General features: G+C 43.8%; 2 protein-coding genes across 2 annotated transcripts in view; one reads left to right on the top strand and one right to left on the bottom strand.

Annotated features, from left to right (window-relative positions):
• The window catches only part of nid2a (nidogen 2a (osteonidogen)), a 49,253-nt gene extending 45,632 nt beyond the window's left edge, over positions 1–3,621 (top strand). The window contains 5 exon segments of the mRNA XM_062523582.1: positions 912–1,048; positions 1,051–1,068; positions 1,192–1,315; positions 1,889–2,001; positions 3,046–3,621. Of these exon segments, the coding sequence (XP_062379566.1) occupies positions 912–1,048; positions 1,051–1,068; positions 1,192–1,315; positions 1,889–2,000 (391 nt within the window). The 3' untranslated portion in view covers position 2,001; positions 3,046–3,621.
• Positions 3,622–3,972: 351 nt separating this feature from the next.
• On the bottom strand, positions 3,973–9,391 carry rtraf (RNA transcription, translation and transport factor). The gene is made up of 8 exons (XM_062523596.1): positions 9,220–9,391; positions 8,550–8,674; positions 7,896–7,995; positions 7,333–7,413; positions 5,870–5,958; positions 5,539–5,607; positions 5,341–5,389; positions 3,973–4,688 (listed from the first exon to the last, which is right to left on the bottom strand). The coding sequence occupies exons 1-8, from the start codon at positions 9,278–9,280 to the stop codon at positions 4,534–4,536; spliced, it is 729 nt and encodes a 242-aa protein (XP_062379580.1). The 5' UTR covers positions 9,281–9,391; the 3' UTR covers positions 3,973–4,533.
• Positions 9,392–22,250: the final 12,859 nt, after the last annotated feature.

The raw sequence follows: 22,250 nt of genomic DNA on the forward strand, positions 1-22,250 counted from the left end.
GAGCAGGAAAAGATAAGAAGTGAAAGGAACCATTTAAAAAGGTAGAGTTGACAAGGATAGGTGAAAGAGAGAACAGAGAGAAAGAGAGTGAAAGAAAGAGAGAGGGGGTGCACGTGAGACTGAGAGGCAGCTAGAAGCAGAGAGCCACCCTCACCCTCAGGCTCAGCCCAGATGTTGGGCTCTCTTCTCTTCTCTTCTCCTCTCTCCTCCTCTCCCCTCCTCCCTGTGCTCTCTTCTCTTCTCTTCTCCTCTCCTCTCCTCTCCTCTCTTCTCTCCTCTTCTCCTGTCCTCTCTTTCTGCTCCTCTCCTCTCTCCTCTTCTCCTCTCCTCTCCCCTCCTCTCTGCTCTTCCCCTCTCTTCTCTTCTCTTCTCTTCTCAGTCGATGTGCCTGTGGTCTCGTGGGGATGCGGCTGCAGTGTGGGGGCCAGAAACCACACAAGCAGCACCCCCCACCCCCACCACTACCAGCACCACCCGCCCCCCAATCACATCTGGAGGAACTGAGTGCAGAGAGCGAGGGTGGTGTGTGTGGGGGGTGGAGATGTAATGCAAACCTCATGGGGCAATCAGAATCAGTGTGTGTGTGTGTGTGTGTGTGTGTGAGAGAGAGAGAAAGAGTGTGTGTATGTGTGTGTGTGTGTGTTTAAGACTAGTATGTGCTTTAGATTAACCGGCCATGCAGAATTACTGTTAACTACAGTGACTCCATCTTGCGCCATTTCTCAGCAATCCAACACACCAGTGTGTTGTCTGTGAGTCTAGAATGTTAACGGTGTAGTTGTGAGATGGGACATTCTTGATAAACACATGACAACTGAGTCTGGCTGAATTTCAATTAATAAATGACAGCGCATGATTACTATGAAGTGAGTGAGTGAGTGAGTCTGACCTCTGCCTCTGCTTCTCTCCAGAACCGTGTACTGGACAGACTGGAACCGCGAGGCCCCGAAGATCGAGAGCGCCTCAGTGGACGGGCAGAACAGGAAGGTTCTCGTCCAGGAGGGCATCGGGCTGCCCAACGCTCTGACCTTTAACCCTGTTAGCCGTCAGTGTGCTGGGGAGATGCAGGTATGTACTGTAGCACTCCGACACACACAACAGCCACAGGATCCGGGGGGGTTTTACAGTGTTTTTGTACTTTGCTGCCGTCTCCGATATACTGCAACACACATCTCCCCCTCTGCTCCTCAGGTACGAAGCGGCTGGAGTGTATATCACCTGATGGAACGGGCCGTCAGGTGATCCACAGCGGCCTCAACTACCCCTTCGGCATGGTCTTCCACGCCAACCACTTCTACTACACGGACTGGAGAAGGTGGGGCTCTTTGCCATGTCAACTTTGCCATGTTTATATAGTGCTCTTCAGAACGCCCACAGCACTTCACAGTGAAGGGGGAACCTCCCAAATGTCCTATCCACTATTTGAATATCTCATGATATACTGTAGGGATCTATCTTTCTGATACTACTACTGTAATTTCCCGACTATTAGCCGTGGCTTATACATTGATTTTGCTATATGGAATTTTGAATTTAATTTTTATTCAGCTATGTGGTGAATACAGGGGGCAGCTAATGTGGTGTTAATATGTTTTTTGTCTCTTAACTTGCATAAAACACTGTCCCGCGGCTTATACACAGTGCGGCTAATACACAGGAAATGACTGTAGAGTTCAGGTTGTACACAGGCCTATGTGTACTTGTAGAGCGTCTTTAAGTATTGCAGGAAGCCATCAGACAAGTGCTTTTCTTCATCCTTGGGACAAAATGCCTCCTCTTTTAAGATTGAGTTCAACAAAAAAAACTCACCAGCTTCCTCCTTTTCCATTATTAGTCTGTCGTCTGACTCGTCTCACCTCACAAGCGTACTGTTGCGATTTCTTTGCAGAGACGCCATCATTGGCATGAGCAGAGGCACCAGCCAGTTCACAGACGACTACCTGCCCGAGCAGAGGTCACACCTGTACGGAATCGCTCTTGCGTCGCCGAACTGTCTATAAGGTAAGTCACAACCTGTCTATTACCTTTCCAGGTGAGGTCATGTCAGTAGGTGAATTCAACTTCATGTAGCCGCTTTAAGACGACTGCATAACGTGGTTATTTCTGAGATTCTGATACCTTTCAACCCGGAGTTGTGCATACTTCATGGTTGAAAATGTATCAGAATCTCAGAAATAACCATGTTATACAGTCGTCTTAAGACCTTTTAATCTAAGTCGAATCCACCTAGTGTCATGTTTAACGAGGCCATCAGACCCTAAACAGATCAATCTTTTCAGCTAAGTCACAACCTGTCAATCTCTTTTCTAAGTGAGGTCAGGTCAGAGTCATTTCTAATGAGGCTATCAGGCCCTAAACAGATAACAATAAAATCTGCCTATGAAGCAGTTTTGTTAGATTGGTGTAAAACTTGTTTTTAGAGTGAACCACATTTTTAGGAGATTAAATTAACATCAGATTAACATCTGTTGTACAGACCTCTGGACTGTTAAGACTGTTTAGTTTATGATAAGAGGTTTTCGGAAAATCTCCTCCTTGAAGGTTTTTAGGAGTCGTTCAAGAGTCCTTCAAAATGAGCAGGTAGAAGAGAACTGTGTAATTTCATCACACCTGTAGAAATCACCTCTAATGTAGAAATGACAGAGAGGCTTAGAAGGAAACACCTCGCACACAAACCCGTCAACTACAAGGCTTGTTCCGGAGGGAAAAGTAGAAGCCACCTGCGGCCAAATCACTGTACTTCAGACCAGGGTGACGAAATCTCGCCGCTCCTCGTAGCGACATCAAAGCCTCGCACGACCACGGAAACTAGAGACATGTGCCCCCAAAGATCAGAGCGCGTGTTTGTGTATCCACACACGAGGAGCGGCCGAATTAGCTCAGGATGGGGGGCGAAACAGAGAAGAGGAGGAAGAAAGAAGAAGAAAGAAAAAAACAAAAAGAACGAGTTAGAGAGGGGTTGCGTGTCAAAGGGGAACGGGTCGTCTTGAAAGGGTTTTCCGAGCAGCTTGTGTTGGCCTAACGCGACCATTATCTGTGTTTCAGGGAGAGGGGTAATGACAGAGCCCGAGCTGCATGGTGCTATTTTGGGGGCGAATCTTGAAGCGCTCGCTCTCCCGTCTCCGTGGGAACTCCTCCGAGGCTTCTGGTGTGCGCAACTCGAGGCGGGAAGGCCCGAGGCCGACGTTCGAGCCTCGACGTCCACCGACGCCACAACACCATCAGGGAGAACGATTCACAAAACTGGGGGGAGGGAACAAAAAGTGACCTACATTTTTGTTTATTTTTCCAAATAAAGTTTTTTTGTAAATTTGTTTTATACCTCACCTCATTCTACTGTATGTTTGTATTTTTGTCGTTGTTGTTGTTTAAAAATGAAGCCAAAGAAACTTGGAAATCACTCTTTGTGCGACAGGGCCTGGTATTTTGAGTGTGCGCGAGCCAACCTGCAGTTTTTGAGTATTGAGTGCACTAGGAGGAATTAGTATTTCACATGCTTAATTGAACTTAATCAAAAGTGTTTTTTACCCCCCGTTCTTCATGTTTTAAAATACTTTTTTATCTTTTGTAAAATGTGATATTTATAACAATAAAATGTGACCAAGGACTTCTTTAAAAAAAGGTGTGTACGGCTCAGTTTCTGTGATCAGTTGTAAAAATCTCTCCGGCTTCCCCTCTATGAAGAGAAGACTGCTACTTGGCTGGACTGATGGTGTTAAGTACGTAGGGCATTTATCATCATTACTCCATTAAGTAATCCTGGCCAAAGAAGCCAATCTGGCAGAGGCTCAGCCAGTGTAGCGGTGGGAAAAACAGCTGGAAACAAAAGGCATTAAATCACACTGCTCGGCCAATGCCGAGCCCTCTATGGTTGCACGATGTGGGGGAAAAAGGTCTAATCGCCATCTTTCTGAAAAAATATTACGGTTGTGATATGATTTTTCAATGTCAATAAATTCATTCAGTTCAATATTCCAAATCTCTCTTTAAGTTGTGCCTACAACCCTCACACACACAAACACACACACCTCTTCATCCAAATGTGACAACTGTGTCTCACAGAAGAACACTAGAAAAACAAAAAACACGACACACAGCGTGCATTTCTTCAGACATTTCATATCTGTTTTTTCTGCATGTCATTATCATTCACAGCGTTTAACGAGGACATTCAGAGGAAAAGGGCCAAATTAAAACCAAACGGGAAGGAAGGAAGGGCTGTGGGGTATGCCGCGCAACATCCCACTTTATGGCCATTGTTCAGCACTTTGAAAACAGAAAAATGACACTCCAGAAACAGTCTTTTGATGCAGTGTGGGGTGAAAATAAAAAAGCAAGTGCATGGTCCTCCATTGCTTGGTGTTCTCGTTGGGGGGGGGGGGGGTGTTGTGTGTGTGTGTGTGTGTGTGTGTGTGTGTGTGTGTGTAGGGGGGGAGGAGGACTGTCCATAGTCTCCTAAACTCTTCTTTGAGCATGTGGGGGGCAGGTGGTGTTGAAGGGATGGGAGAGAAGGATGTGGATGCAAGAGGCTGGTCATCTGCCGACCTTCCCCAGGCGGTGGTCTGTTTTGGGGTCGGCGATGATGGCCTGCACGGCCACGATGGCCTCGTTAATCCGCGTCTGCAGCTCACGCAGCTCCTCAATGTGCAGCAGCCGCAGGATCTGAGCTGCTTCGTTCAGGGTGGCATCTGCAGAGAGAGAGAGACAGAGAGAGAGACAGAGAGAGAGAGAGAGGAGTTGGGACTTTACATTACTGGATTAAAACAACCATGTGATGCTTGGGAGCGTTGCACTGATCTACCAATGTTTATGCTTTAGCCTTTGCTCATGGTATTAATTAAGCAAATTCAGGTCCTTAACTAAGCTTTAGTTCATTTTTTGCTTACTGCCTAATACAAGACAATAAAAGATTGCACAAGCCCTGTTGATATATCGTATGATGTATCCATTGACGGTGAGTGGCCCCTTAATATGACCTCACAGGCAACAGTGTTGCACCTTGATGAAGGACCCTGGTCCAAAACGTTGTGCTAAATAAACGTTTGGGAGCTTCCATCAGTGTGCGGACCTTTATCATTTCTTTTCTTCTCACAGGCAGCAGAACAGTAGAACAATTCTAGACCCCTTCGATCTGTACCTAAAGGGTTTCTGGATGAAGCGTTCAAAACCAACACATACACTTTGAAAGGAAAATGCACCGGACTTTACCTCAATGCTCTACAAAAGCTCAAAATGGTTTTCTGTGCCACGAGGAATGTCTCAGGAACGCACGTGTTTATTTATACGGTTGAAAGGGGTCCATGAATCATGACTGTGTGAGTATGTGCATCAGGCACTTACCCCCTGTGTCAAAGCCAAGGACATGCTTATCCAGCGCTACAGGTAAGCCCTTTCAGAGAAAAACAACACATCAAATTAGTTACAGATGGACATATTCTGGCATGCAAGCAGCACAATAGCCATAACACATGCTACTTACAACCTCTGAGTAAATGTGAGATTGAAGAGTATAGATAAGAGCATCTGGCTCTCACTTGCCTCTTTTGACTGGTTTGCTTTTGCGATGCACTCTGGGGTCAGTCGGTCCTGAATAAGAATTCTTATAGCCTGCAAAAACACAAAGGAGTGTCAAAAGAAAATCATTCACTGAGGATCTGGGAATGTTCAATGTGATTCTTTTCTTTAAAAACCAACACACTAAGAGGCTCAGACACCTGGCGGTGAATCTCTGAGCACTCCGGTCACGGAAACTACACTCACCTTCAGCATCACTAAATAGTCGTCGTCACGGAAAAAAACCCAACACACTAAAGGGCTCAGGCACGTAGCGGTGAATCTCTGAGCACTCCGGTCACGGAACTACACTCACCTTCAGCATCACTAAATAGTCGTCGTGCCGCTGGATCTGAAGGAGATTGGACAGGGCAGTGACCCCAGCTTTGAAGTCCGGGTTGTTAACTAGAGAAAGAAAAACAGCGTGTTGTTACTGACAATCAATAATAAGACAAGAAAATGAAAGGGCATAGCACTTCACTGGCATGATCAAAACATAATTAAACTACCCAGTCCTACACTCTTAGAAAAAAAAGGTGCTTTAAAAGAACCAAACATGGTTCTATTGCATGCTTCATATAGAGCAGAGCAACCCTAAATGGTTCTTTAAATCATTTTTGAAGGGTCCATAAAAGAACTCCCTAAGGGTTCTATAAAGCTTGCATGGTTCTATATAGCACCCCAAGAACCCTTTCTTTATGATTCTGATGTGTGAGAGTGAGATGAATGAACAACTTTGGTGCCTTTGCCTTTGGTGGACAATACACTTATGGCCACTTATGTCTCAGTTATTCATCAATCAAAGACTGATGGTCAGCAGAAGAGAGATCTTCATAGATTCCCGTGCATCCTTTCTCATACTGTTGACCAGACAATGTCACGGAAGTTCAGCTCTAGGTATTCTATTTCTGTGCGAGTTCCAGGAATTCTATTTCTGGGGGAAACAGCCCTTGATATCGGGACGGGTCAGTGAACTCCAACTCCCAGCAGCCCCTCTGCTCTGGGCAGCTTGAAGTGGGTGAGCAGTCATTCCGGCGGTCAAGACAGACGTGGTTTTTGGGGGAAGCCACTTCAGTGTGTGTTCTGGCTTTTTTTTTTAATCAACCACTTCCATCAGAAAACACTGGGGGTGTGGGGAGGGGGCGTTATGGGAGGGGGGGGGGGGTTGGGGGGGGTCTGCGTTATGGGGCTGTGGGGAGGGGGCGTTATGGGAGGGGGGTCCTGAGACAGGAAATACAACATACAGAGAAAAATGGGCTGGGGAGAGGGAGAGAAAGAGAGGGAGCGAGAACAAGGAGAGATACATAGAGAGAGAGAGAGAAAGAGAGAGAGAGCACATGAAGGAGAGATACATAGAGAGAGAGAGAGAGAGAGAGCACATGAAGGAGAGATACATAGAAAGAGAGAGAGAGAGCAGGAGGGAGAGAGGGAGCACATGAAGGAGAGATACATAGAGAGAGAGAGAGAGAGAGAGAGAGAGAGAGCACATGAAGGAGAGATACATAGAGAGAGAGAGAGAGCAGGAGAGAGAGAGGGAGCACATGAAGGAGAGATACATAGAGAGAGAGAGAGCACATGAAGGAGAGATACATAGAGAGAGAGAGAGAGAGAGAGAGAGAGAGAGAGAGAGAGAGAGAAAGAGAGAGAGAGCAGGAGGGAGAGAGGGAGCACATGAAGGAGAGAGCCAAAGAGAGACAGAGAGAGACAAGAGAAAGACATATGGTGAGAGGTGGATGGAGGGAGAAAGGAGAGAGAGTGAGAGAGAGAGAGAACACTCACTGTCCAGGTTGATGAGAGGATCTGTAGGCTTTTGGGTGTTATTGGTTGCTGCCAGAGGAGGGCAGTTCCTGTACTTCTCCACTGTGATGGGGGCATAAGATCAGACCACTACATCAGTAAGCAAAGTTATTGGATCATGTACAATCAATGTACAATCATTCCATAAGTTCTTACACCTATTTTCAGGCATTTAGATACATGCCAGAAGCTGGTTTATGTTTAAATGTTCTGGTCTGACAGCTTAATGTTGCCAAGACGGCTTTCATGAAGAGACAGAGAGATGCCAAATGTCAGAGCCTCTATCTACGGCTCTCCCAAATGTGTGACGCATGCGCTATCTAGTGGTGAAAATATGTATTGCAACAGGAGTGTCAAATGAGCTGAAGTCTTTGCCAGCTCTGGAGGAAAGCCAGCTATTTATTCAATATGTCAGCTAATCAAAATCCTTTATCACATTGGCAGTGGCATTTGTGAAAAAGGTTAGCATAGTTTGCACTATCCATCATAACTAATCATTAATAAACAACCAATAATAAACAATCAAAAGAAATAGCATAACATACCATTATCACCATACTCCAGTCGGACACCAAGACCAAGCAGCCAGTCCACACACTCAGGCCTCTCCTGGACACTAAATGGACAATTTACATCTTGAAGATACTAAAGGGGAAAGGAAAACAATGGCATATTTAGAATTTAAACACAGCATACAGGAAAGCTGAAAAAGACCTTAGAGGAGTTAGAGTGATATTTGTTTTAGAGGCTTGGTGCAAGATAAGAGCAGAGAACAACAGCGATCAGCTATGACCATAGTGTATACAGGTTCTTACCGTCACATCTTTAAAGCCAATCCATGTGTATACAGGTCATGTACATGGTCTACTGTGGATGTACAAAGATTTGTTTGCCATGGGCTTGTACATGACCTGTATGAAAATGGCTTGACATGGATTGGTTTTAAAATATATATATATTACATTGCATATTGCAATTTCTTCTGAAACCGAAAGTCTACTCCCCCATGGGGATGATGCTTCTGAAATATTCATCTGCCCAACTGACTACTCAGCACAAAATCAGATAACAATACTGTATTGGGACAGTGAGTCCCCCAACATAGGGTAAACCTGTGTGTGTGTGTGTGTGTGTGTGTGTGTGTGTGTGTGTGTGTGTGTGTGTGTGTGTGTGTGTGTGTGTGTGTCAGAACAACTCACCTTTTCAAAGGCTTTGGGCCACTCAGAGCTAGGGATGTTGCGCAGGTTACCTCGGTCCTCAATCTTATAATGTCTAATCTTCTGATCCTCCAGCCACACTATGAAATTTCTGAATTCCGTTTCATCTGTAGACAGACAAAGATGTCAAGGCAATGTTGAAAGTTATCATATCAAACAAAAGTACTTATTGAAAATGTCTAATTGTATCACTAAAGTTTACTTCAAGTAAACACAACTCGGCTACGCAAGCCAGTCAGCGTGCCCCACAGTGTCCCTGAAATCCCTGAAATCCCTGAAATGATGAGAGGATAGTGAACCTGACGACCTATTCAACAAGGCATGACAGGGCTGCCAGATCACACCAGAGCCCTGGCAGCTGGATAGCTCAGCTCACAAGTGAGGTGGCTAGTGCTGGATAATGTAACGTTACGTATCAGTATTTGGTTAGGGTATCACTCAATAGTTAAGCCATATTTCAGCGATATCGGCTATAAATACCCATATTTAACAAACCCATACACTCCAGTGCATTCATCTACGATGGACGAATAAAAACGTTTAACATTTGCAACACAGATGACAAGTTAGGTTAACCAGCCAGCTAATTAAGGTTAGCTAGCTCTGCTAACTGTACAGATCACCACGTCAGCTCCTAGAGAGTAACTCTTACCTTTACAGTCAAATCCAGAGGGGTTGTGGTAATCCAGTGCAGTAAGCTTTCTTTTAAACATTTTAACACAGATAAATCCTTATGCAATTTCAATATAAGTTGTCTTGCTGTCGCTAACACCCGTCCGTCGCCTTCTAGATAGGTCTGGCGAAAGCACAGGAGCTGTGAAATGGTCGCGCATGTATGACGTATTTTGACAGCGCCTGGTCACTGCCTTTTTTATTTTATTTATTTATTTTTTAAACGTTTTATTTTATTTTATTGATAGCCATGCCCATGAACAAACAAACATGACACTTTATTCACACAGAAGCACATTTACAAATGTTGAGCAAAAGAAAAAAAAATGTAAGTGAGCAGGAGTTAAGCTCAAATTAAGTTAATAAAGAAATTAAGTCAAGGTAAAAGACACTTGTACAGCATGTTGAATCCATTCTTCCAATTGACCATGTAATTTTGAAGTAGCTAAATTTGTGAAAGAAAATAATTCCCAAATCAAATTAAGAATAAAGGTCAAATTCTGATGACTGCAGAAATCAAATCTGATCGCTTTCCAATGAAAGGTGTGTCTGGTATAGCCTAATAGGCTACTGTGGGAGGTCTCAAGACTGAGACATGCCAACTTGTGACATCAACCTAACTGATGCAGCTGCCATATTGGATAATTAGTCAAAAACACAGAATTAAAGAACACCCTTGTCTTACATGACAATGGCATAATAATTAATTGGCCTGATGACTTTTGAAATGTTCATGCTAGGCATATGTTTACGTGACGTCGACTGAGCTGCGTATTGGCTACTGTATAAGAAACTATGTGTACATTTATAATGTAAACGTTTATAGTGTGTCTTTATAAGACACACTTTATGACTACCTAAATCCGCTTTGATAAAGAAACTGTGTCGATGGTGCATTTAAAAATAGCCCCTAGCCGGTATAAAAGCATAGGCTATTTCCTCAAAATTCCACGACACACCTCACTTTGCCTCAGCACACCAGTTGAGAACCACTTGGCTAGACAACAATTTCTTTAGGTAGCTCTTTATGTCTCTGGAGGAAGATTAAGTATATTAAGCATACCAAATTAAACATGTTTCCCTGAAGTCATATGATAATGACTGTATAGCAAATAAATACAGTTTTAAACAAGTAATCTGTGGCCACATAGTCAGTCATGATCTGCCTTAAACTGCCATAAAAAGCGTGGTGTGGGATGGGTTTTCATCTGCGGTTTGGGTTTCTGTAGCACTAAACATCAAGATCCCGTAGTCTACTCCTTGATTTCTGGGTGACGAATGTTCGGTGATGGCTTTCTCTGCACCGCTGTTGTCAGCCATGACACATGGCCCTTCCCCAGAACGGTCTTCAACTGAATGGGACTGGATGCTTGTTTCCAGTAAGTCTTTGGCACTGAGCATCAGGTAGTTTATTGTCTCTTCATTTTTGCTTCCTGTTGTGTCTTGTGGTGCAGTTATGGCTTCCTCACCACCACTGGTGATGGACAGCGGATAGTTAGGTGTCCCTTGACCGCCAGATGCTGGCGCTGGCTCCGATTCTCTGTCATCAGCAGTGAACATGAGGTAGTTAAGGCCCTCTGCGCTGACCACTTGAGTAAGGCCATTCCCCGGGCTCTCGTCTTCATCCACACCTCTGCACTCTTCATCTGAAACAAACACAAACATCATCACGTCATCTACATAGTTATGTCATGGATAAAGTCCATGTGAAGAGATGGTGCCATGATGAATATACACTGCAAAAATTAAAATCTAACCAAGTATTATTAATCTTAAATTAAGACTCATAAGAATCATAAGAAGAGACTTATCTGGCGCTCTCTCAAAAGATCATTTTGACTTAATTTAAGAAGAGTTTGACTTATTAACACATCTCAAAATAAGGAAGAGTGAACCTGATGAAGCAACAGCGAAATGCGTCATTCACACCATCAAATAATCAGCAAGATACACCAGTGCGCTGTGATTTTTCTAATTTTTTGACGTCTTAAAATAAGTAAAGCCCTTCATAAAATAAGCCAAATGATTTTTACAAGAGAGCACTTGGTAAGTCTCATTACTAAAAACAATATCAAATAGATTTCCTGACCTTGATATAAAATAATAACACTTGGTTAGATTTGATTAGATAGGCAGTTTTTACAGTCTATCTAAATGGGAAGTAATCATTTTATGGGCTAATGATATGCTTGGTAGTTAATGATGCACTAGTGTGTGTATCACATACACACGAACACTGAAATATATTATGTGAATAAATCTTACAGAATCATAAAGGATAGGCTAGTTATCATATGGCAAAAACAACAATGTTACTTTTCACTATTAATGGTGGTAACTCTATTAAATAAGATTCATGTTTACCATCCTGGAAAGCATAATTCACTACTCCTCTTGGCCCATTTTGTTCTTCTTTAAGCTGATCCCCCAGCTGTCTCAGTTGACCGATTCGATCTTCCAGGGAGCGAAAGTTTGGCCTATCGCTGGGAGTCTTTGACCAACATGCCAACATTAAGGTGTATCTGTCAGAAAACCACATTCAAAACCAAACAAGTCAAACAGTGACAAGTCCATTAACTTTGTTCCTAACATTTCTGTTCATGATTTTAGTAGCCAAGCCAATAGAATCATTCTCCATGTTATGCACAACTATGGGTATCAGGAAGAAGATAGTGTATTATTAGATATTAGATATTGTGTATACAGGGATATTAATAACCAGATTTCTCTGTGTTCATGTAAACACCATAACCCAAATATGATCAAATCATCAGGATAAGCCTCGTTAATACCAGGATACTGAAGTGCACGTAAACACGGTTCATCGGGAGAACTCACAGGCTCTTGGGGCAGTCTGCAGGAGCCGGAAGTCTTCTGCCTGAATTGATGTGGTGCATCACCTCGACGTTGGTCAGAGCAGGATAGGGCTGTTTGCCCAACGAGACGACCTCCCACAGGAGCACCCCAAATGCCCTGGGACAGCAAAGACACATGAGGTAGACATGAGAAAGGCAGTGCTGCTGCAATGGACTACTGTTCTCGCTCTGGCAGGATTACCAGGAAGTCAAGCAGCTCACCTCGACAACCCGTAAACATCAAACGTTCTATTGATGCAACACGCCTTTAGCCTTGACATATTTTTAACCTGTTCACACTGTGTGTGTTTGTGAGGTCCACAGGAAGTCCTGTCTGTGATCTGTTCCGGGGCCAAAGGCTGAGGAAGTTTGAATCTGTGTTGTGCTCTTCTGAATCTGTGTTGTTGTGCAGCATCAGCCAGAGTGTAGTGCCAGCGAGCATAGTGAATCGCTGTGTAATGTTATTTGTTCATCGCAATCACTGATACACTGAGCTCTTAGCAAGAGAATTAACATAATATCCCTTTGCATTTCAGTAGATACACTTGTTAGAAGTGCAGCACTTTGTGACAAGTGCAGGACATTTCAAAACAGGGACAAGTTATTTCTTATTACAGAATTATTTGAACAGTCAACACTCACCATACATCTGAGTACTTATTGAAGATGCCATCTGTTAGGCTCTCCGGAGGCATCCAGCGAACAGGAAGCAGACCCTCTCCTCTCTTCCTGTAATAGTCATTCTTGTAGACGTCGCGCGACAAGCCAAAGTCTCCGATCTTAACAACACGTTCGGGGTCTGTGTAGCCTTGGACAGACACTAAACAGTTCCGTGCAGCAAGATCCCTGAGTAGAGAGTGTATTTCAATTGCAGTGACCAAAGGCCAACATACAGTAGCAGATAGCACAAAGCTACATTATATTATAATGTTATAAATTATATCGTATAAATTGTATCATATACATAATTATACTCCTTCAATTTAATTTTTTTGTTTATTCTATTTTATTGTTCATTATTTATTGCTAGAAATAAAAACACTGCATGTCACATTCAGTTATAGTGACAGTATTAAGATTAATATCAATAATTGTACTTGAATGTAATTGAAATCACACCTGTGCACAAAGTGCATTTTCTCTAAGTAGGCACATCCCTTAGCAACATCCAGGCAGATATCCATCAGATCACCCAGATTAAGAAGTGGTCCATGGTCCTGACATGCATGAATTAAACACATCATGTAGAATAATATTAGCATAAAATAGATACAGTAGATACTTTATTGATCCCCAAGGGGAAATTCAATAACCATATCCCCATACTCATAAACTATAATTAATTAAAAGCCGTTTCACTTTCAGACATTTTTGTGAGCAAGGATGTAATCCCTGTGATGTTACTACCCAAGGGGAATCTCATCCCATTCATTTAAGCGCTGATGGTAATAACGAGTGCCATATACAGTACTCATGCATATTCCTGTCGATAATGAGCGTGCATTCTCAAACCCATGGTAATGAGCTGAGATGTGGTTGTGGATGCTTGGGGGGGGGGGGGCACTCACCGGCGCAGGCCGCGCTCCCATGAGGTAGGAACGCAGGTCGCCCCCCTCCATGAGCTCCAGGATGAGGTACTGCGGCTCGTTCTGCAGACACACGCCCAGCAGACGCAGGATGTTGGGGTGGGAGAACTGACTGGGGGTGGGGAGGGGAGGGGGGGCGTCATATTGATGAAGGTTGGCTTGTGATCCATCATTCATAAACTCACTTGTGTATTACAAACATGCACACATAAACACACACGCACACACGCACACACACACACACACACACACACACACACACACACACACACACACACACACACACACACACACACAGACACACGCACATACACACACACACACACACACACACACACACACACACACAGACACAAGCACACGCACACACACACAGACACACGCACACGCTCACACACGCACACACACACACGTTCCGATAGTTGCACATAAACATACAGACATTGGGTCTGTATCTTTCAATGATCTTATCAACACTGAACATCAGACAGAAAATGACAACAGAAATTGCCACCTACCTCATCAGATGAGCCTCTTTCACAAAGTCTGTTTTTTCATCATCTGTAGCTCCTTTCTGCAGGGTCTGCCCAATAATGGACATCATTATGGTTTGAATGAAGGTCATTGAAATCAAATGTACATGACCATACAAACGAATCAGTTAAGCTCTTTGGCCTGCACTTACTTTATATGAGCAGAAATTTGATTTTTCATTTTACAAAACGTGAACGTGTTCCTTTGTGTTATTTACCTTGATGGCCACCCTTGTGTCTAACTTTAAGTCCACTGAAGGGATCCCTGTTGCAATGCCCTCATAGACCTCCCCAAAAGCACCACTACCCAGAAGCCTTTGCAGTTTTAACTGCTCTCTGGGAAACACAGGAAGTGGGCCGATATCAGAGTGAATGGGCAGGGTTCTGTGTGAGGAAAGTAAAGCCATGATGTTAAATATTAAATCATCGTTTATGATTACACAGACTGATTACCGGGAAGAGTCAGAGTCTGACCGAGTCCTTCTCACTGTTTAAAGCCTTCTCACGCTCTCATTGCGACCAATCACATCGACTGTTGACACACCAACTTGCCAGCTGGATTTATTACACATATTGTGCGTGTATGATTCATGCTTATTTATGGGCGCCCTTCTAGACTGTCTAGACGGTCGTCCAACTTAGGATAGGATGTGCATTTTCACTGCTATAGCCACACCTTAGGTCATCTACTGTACATGAGACCGTTTCAAGAGAGTTCCATTATCAGTGTCATAGTTGTTCCCACAAGGATTCCTTTTTAGCATTCCATATGTATGGACAGGGAATTATCTGTGCCTGAAATTATCAAATACGTTCAAAGACAATATAGATAATAGCCTTTCTTGACATCATACATGGCCGAGCTTAAGCCTGAATTCAGGCACCACTCCTGAACTCTATCAGGCCTGATGTTATCGTAATGCTGCTTAAGTAGTTTGGGAACAAAATAGAACGTTCAAGCATATTTGTTTTTACATTTTTCTTGTTGAAAGGGTCTATATAAACGCCCACTTGCCTGACAGCATAGCAGGCGTTCGCCATGCCAACGAGCCCTCTGATCTCCTCCAGCTCCTCGTCCAGATGCCCAAGTGCCACCTGGGGCTCGGGCAAGACGCTCTTTTTGTCCGTTCTCCGCCGGTACCAGACTAAACGCAGGGAGAGAATTGCACAATCAGCTGAAACGTATCTATCTGTCGTCGTCTTTCACTAAATTGCTTGCTGCTCAGTAATTACGGTATCTTGTTATACTCACTGAAAACGGCAGTGATTATCACAACCAGAAGAACACCTGTCAGCACTCCAAACACGATGACAATGGCATCTATCTCTGTGGATGACCCTGAAAAGCACAAATCAATTATTCATAAAAATATTAATTAAGTTAAAATAAAACTGGTATGAGATAGATAGTATAGGAATAAAATTGGACAGATTGGAGATATCTTCTATTATATAAGGCATATTTGTTTAATATGCACTTAGTCTTTTGAGCGTTTGTTATGTGTTATGGTTTGTATAATAGTAGTGTTTTGTTATAATTTGTCCATTGTTAGAATTTGACATTTATTCTGCTATTGTCCTTAAATTTAGCCTTACCATGCTATAGTTATTGTTATTATATAATTAACTGAGTGACTTATTTGATTGCTATTCTCATTTCATTGTTTTATTTCTCATTAGGTTAGTGCTTAATTGATTGTTTTATTGATAATATTGCTATTCTCCCTTTTTGTAATTGTTCACTGTTATTTAATTTGTATTGTTATTTATTTGTATGTCGCTTTGGACAAAGGCGTCTGCTAAATAACCATAACCATAACCATAACCATAACCATATAATCTGACATGTAGCTTTATGAAGATACTGTAGCTCTTACCTGGACCAGGGGAGCGGAGGATTTTTGAGGTGGTGACTCCATTTCCCCAGTAAGTGTAAGGAGTTATGGCCAGACTGAATTGTGTATTTGGAGAGAAGTGTCTGACCTCCAAAACTGGTTCCGTCAGAGTATTTGATGGGGGGCAGAAACCCTCCATGTTCTGTAGATTAGATGATACTGAATACGGGCACGCTTAATATGTGCATGAATAATATTCACACTCATTTGCATTAATCAATCCTTACACTCACAGTTACAATATAGGACACCATTGTAGTTACAGTAATTTCCTGTGTATTAGCCGCACTGTGTATAAGCTGCAAGTTAAAAGAAACAAAACAATATTAACTGCTCCTGTGTATTAACCACATACATAGCTAAAGAACTTTTGTAAAATCAATGTATAAGCTGCAGCTAATAGTTGGGAAATGACGGTAATGTATATCTGCTTCACTGAGTATTACTTTGGGGTTTTGATTCTACTACCTGGGCTTTGCAGTTAACCTATAGGAACCTGTCTGGCTGTCTGTCCGTCTGCCTGTCTGTCAATCTACTCTATCTATCTTTCCATCTTTCTATCTATCTATCTATCTATCTATCTCCTGTAATGTAATCTGGACTCTCAGGAGTAATAGCTAGTGTACCTGTAATGTAATCTGGACTCTCAGGAGTAATAGCTAGTGTACCTGTTTGTCCTGGTCTGTTATTGGCAGCTGTAAAGCAGCAGACTGAACACAGTAGAACACAGAACCGTAGTTCACGTGGTTACTCGGTTCCCATGTGATGGTGAATGCAGCGGCGTTCCCCGCCAGCTGGACAGATGCTTCCGGAACCGCCTGAGGTATCACGACAGGAGGGAGAAGAAATCCATCTGAAAACAGACGCACACACATACACACACACACACACGAGGGAGAGTAAATGTAAGCAATTGCCCATCCATGTCATAAATATCAAATGAGTTTGTTCATCGCAAATTAAATCCTTAAATGCACACCATATTGTTCTATCAAATAAAATTCAAATTTAGCACACACACACACACAAACATACACACACACATACACACACACACACACACGCACACACACACACACCCCACACACACACACACACACACACACACAAACACACACACACGGCAGACTAGATGAACAGCTGCTCGATGACCAGGCCATCGTACAGGCCCGGCCCAGTAGACGAATCCTAGAGAGAGCTGAGCTGACCTGGCAGGGGTTTGAGCGTGCTCTGTATCAGGGTGAAGGCGGTCAGCGTGTGGTCAGGAGACAGCAGCACACTCTGCGTCTGGTTCAGTTCCTGGAGGCGGAGCCTCTGGTCACGGTCCAGCCACAGCAGACGGCCGCTGTAGAAAGCCAGCCCAGGACCGCTGGACACCACGGACGAGCTCCATCTGGGTTTTTTTAGGATGGGGCGATCGAACCTAAAATACACACACACACACACACACACACACACACACACACACACACACACACACACACACACACACACACACACACACACACACACACACACACACACACACACACACACACACACACACACACACACACACACACACACACACACACACACTGTATGTTGACAGGCATGGTGGAGCAGTGGTAACATCACCACCAGACAATGGGCCAACCCAAATTCGATTCCCAAACCCGCTGTTGTGTGTCTGTGACGCTTTGGTTAAAAGTGTGTGCTAAATACCAGTCAACTTTAACTTTATCATGCATACACAATTAAATAGGACAAAAACGTTAATAACAATCATATTACACATAAGTAGCCTATGGGAGCAGAACGTTTTATGCGTAGAGGATGTGAAGGATTCTAACCTGGTTTTCAGAAGATCCGTTCTGTACAGGTGCAACATGAGTCCATCCTGCACCAGCCAGAGGAGGGAGCCTTCCGTCAGGTCAAGGGTCATGCCAGCCACCTGAGAGGGACAGCCAGGGACATTTACATGTACAAAATATAACACTACATGATGCTAGATACAGACTTCAAACTCCACCAAGGAGGTTATGTTTTCATCAGGGTTTGTTTGTTTGTTTGCTTGCTTGTTTGTTTGTCTGTTTGTTTGTTTATTCACAAGATAACTCAAAAAGTTATGGATGGATTTCATTGAAATTTTCAAGGTCTGAAATGACCCAATGAAGAAACAATTACATTTTGAGAGTGATCCGTATCACTGTGTGTGTGTGTGTGTGTGTGTGTGCGTGTGTGTGTGTGTGTGTGTGTGGATGTAGGCTTTGTGGGAGGGGTCAGTCTCTCTACCTGCTGGCCAGAGAGCAGGTCCAGCTCCTGTATGGTGACCCGGCCCTGTCCATTCATCCTGGCGCTCTCCACAGACCGAGCCGTGCTCCAGTACACAAAGGCCCGCAGGGGGTCCAGCGCCAGACCCGTGATGATGCGGCCGCTCCGCACCACCACTTCCTGCTCCGGAGACGCTGGACGTCCTCGGCAGATCTGTAGAGATTTAGGATTCATTTTTTATTTGATTATTTTTTAGGACTCTCTCATTTCCTCTGGTCTCTGTTCAATGTGTTTGCGTCCCCAGGCACCACACACACACACACACACACACACAAGCCGACTGCTGATGCTTGATTTAAACAACACAGCATGGCGGCTCTACCACATGAGAACCCCCCCCCCCCCCCCCCCCTCACAGAATGGACTTCTCCTCATCTGTTGCTAATATCCTGTTGCTGCAGCAGCTCTTACTGCTAAGTTATTTTGAATTGGCCTATTGAGAGATCTAGGCCCTACTGTAAGTCTAGGCTAGACAGCGCCCAGACTGCAGGTGGACTTGCCAGGTCTGGTGCAGGTCTGAGAAGTGAGAAGCAATAAGAACTAAGAATAGCCTCACACTCCCTCCTTCCTTCACACAGAGATGCCACGAGAAGCCAGTTTCTGTTAATTTCCTGTTCCTGCAGTGGAAGGGGGGCTTTTGCTATGCTAGAGAGAAGAGGCTTGCTGTAGAAAACTAGACAAGAGTCCAGACCACAGCTGGTTTCTCAAACAGATTCGGTACTACTTCTGAGAACTACAATGCTGAACAGCAATTACAGAAGTACATGAAGAACAGGTCTGCCAAGCCTCGCATCCATTCCCTCATACTGTACTGTAAAGATGTTGCTGTATGTCACTGTTAATTTCCTGTAGTTGCAGCAGATACTAGGAGTACTGTATCACAAAGAGGACCCAGATCACAGCTCAACTCTGAAAAACAGGTCTGACTCACAGTCACATTCAAAGCATACGCTGTAGTAGCTGTTTTGAATTACCGTAAGAATGAAATGTACTGTATGCAAGCTCTTGGCCACAGATTTATCATGCAAGTATTGCATGTGACAAGAGTGATTTCTATTTATTTCTTACAGGCCCTTTTTCTCCAGACAGACTAATCCTACCTGCGTGGAGTTGCAGCTCCAGTAGAGATAGGTGCCCAGCCAATCAAACGCCACGACCTCAGCATTCACCACGTCTGGCACTGTTGTGGCGGTGAGAGCAGTCATGCCGTCCTTCAGCTCTAGGTAGCGGATGTGTCCACTACCGTCCACCCAGTAGGCCGTGTCATTGTACCAGTCCATGTCTGTGAGAAGCCAAAGGATTCTTTTAATGGTGGTCATGCTTTTTTTTCAGAGCACATAATGTGTATAAGAGACACTCCAGAGAGCAGTTTTTTTAGTGCTTAAACCTGCTTGTGTCAGCTGTAATGAGTTTTTATAGATGTATGAGGAAATGTGACTGTGTCAGCACTTTTGTAATGTGTGTGTGTGTGTGTGTGTGTGTGTTTGCTACCTCTCACTGCTGTGATATTGTAAGCCAGAGATTCGGTGAAGTTGTATCCATCCAGTTCTTGCTTCCAAAGGCCGTTGTTGCTAGCAGCAACTATGTATGGAATGTTACTCTCTAAGAACGAAAAAAAAAAAAAAAAAGAAAAATGCACATTTCCCCAAGGAAAACATTTATCTAAGGAATGTTCCAAAAGTACACATTTGCTTCAACACAGCATTTTAAACACAGTACATTGTAGAATTCCACAACACTAGCATCTGAGGCTGGCGTTCCACCAACTCACCTTTCTGCAGTGTGGTTCCCTCAAACAGAACCGGCGAGGACTGGCCTGCTGGGGACTCGGCCCTCAGGGAGAACATGTAGCGCTGGGAGCTCTGCAGATCGGTCACCTCCGTCTGTGTAGTGGTGATGTTACTGTAGGTTCTGACCACAGAACCGTTCGTGGACGCGGTGACCGTGTAGGTCCACTTCTGCCACGCAGATGGGCCTGATTTATATGAATGCAACAAACATGTTCGTAAAACAAATGACTTTACTACTTTAGATGATATAAAATTAAATAAAAACGGCTAAATATCATTTCATGGCAGAAACAAAACAAACTCAAAATGAAAAATAGTATAGTATCCAAGCAGTGCAGCTGTGGGAACACTATTGTTAATGTTCTCATTATTATCTTTATTTGTTTTTCTCAAGCGACACCAGAGGGTAGTTTTCACTGCCATTAGCATAACTCTGCTTCACTCACTCGTTCCCGTTCTTAGCTGCGGCTCCCTCCACATGAGATTAGCGCTCCCGGAGCCGAAGAGGGCAGCGAGGTCCCTGGGCTTCCTGGGCACTGGGTAGGGCTGTGACGAGGGGCTGCTGTAGAGGAGGTTGTCAAAGCCCCCCGAGGTGGGCTCGTCGAAGGTACAGTCCATCAGGTACTGGTTGAACCTAACCACGCCATCAAAACTCACTTGCTGGTAGAGCTGCTGCCCGCCGGTGAGCACGACTTGGCTGTCCTCGTACGCCAGACTCCGCACACTGTCCACGACTTTGATGCCCGACAGCAGGATGACGGGCAACGAGCCGTCCAGCGAGGCAGTGGACAGGGAACGGATCTCCTCCTGGAAGTACAGAAGCTTCCTGCTTTGGACGCTGACCACAAAGTCATGTAGTGAGGTGCTGTGGATGACCAAACTCGTGTTCAGACTGTGTTCCCCTGCCATCTCCGGCAACACAGCACGATGTATCCCATCATGAAAGAGTAGGAAGAGCCACCTACGAATAGGAAAGGAGTTCATATGCTTATTAGTATGTGATCATTCATGGCGCTTAATAAATTGATTACTAATACTAGATTATCTATATGCTGTTGTTACACAATAATGATTGTGTATCTCAGATCTACCATAAGGTGTGTCCTTTACTAAAACATTTTAGTCATACTCATACACAGCAAATATGTTGTGTCAGCTGAGATTGTGATGGGCAACTGAAGATAATATAGGGAAAAAATGGTGACGATGGTGAGGGTAGTAGTGATGGTAGTAGAGATGGTAAAAGTAATGCTCGTAAAGCCATGCTTCTACTGATGGTGATGGTAATGATAGTGATTGTGGTGGTAAAATGCAACATCGATAGTGACAACAATGATAGTGATGACACTGATGATGATGATGATGATGATGATAAGGATGAGGATGATGATGGTGACAATGATGATGATGGTGATAGCGTTGGTGGTGACAAATGCAGCAATGACTGCACTGACACCGATGATGCCCAATAATCAGCATTCTCTTACCCGTTATATGGATCTGCTTTGAACCTGGTTGGAGAGCCTGGACTGGAGAGCTGGAGATGAACTGGATCTGAACAGTTTTCCAAACCACAGCGAAACACCTGTACCCAGAGCGGTTTAACAACTTACATATGAGTCACACTTAGCCAACATACTTTATTAACCTCACTAAAGAACATGTAAAAAAGACTGTAGCCATTCAATCATTTATATTGATTGAAAAAAGGTTGGGATGATGCTCTCACACAATTACTGTGTTATACAATAAATATACAGTATGGCTGGAAGATAACATAAGTGTGTGTTTTAAAGGTTTAACCACAAAACCTTTCTTTATTTGTGCCTTCAAAAACTAATCCTACAAGGCTGGAACTTTGGCTATGAGAATTTTGTGCCGATAGGACAGAGGTCATGATCGTTTTTCATAGAGCCAGTCAGAAATGATGTAGGCTACAGTTTCTCATAGAGGACAGCTCCTTACCTGCCCTCCAGAGATGTAGTAGAGTTTCTCATAGAGGACAGACAGCTCCTTACCTGCCCTCCAGAGATGTAGTA

Source organism: Sardina pilchardus, chromosome 20 (genome assembly GCF_963854185.1).
Source record: "Sardina pilchardus chromosome 20, fSarPil1.1, whole genome shotgun sequence".
Classification (NCBI taxonomy): Eukaryota; Metazoa; Chordata; class Actinopteri; order Clupeiformes; family Clupeidae; genus Sardina; species Sardina pilchardus.

Coding starts and splice junctions, on each gene's coding strand:
- rtraf (XM_062523596.1), bottom strand. CDS start 9,280: ATGTTTAAAAGAAAGCTTACTGCACTGGATTACCACAACCCCTCTGGA. Junction 7,414..7,895: donor ACTGGAGTATGGTGATAATG/GTATGTTATGCT, acceptor CCCCCATCACAG/TGGAGAAGTACAGGAACTGC. Junction 4,689..5,340: donor CCTTGGCTTTGACACAGGGG/GTAAGTGCCTGA, acceptor CTCTCTCTGCAG/ATGCCACCCTGAACGAAGCA.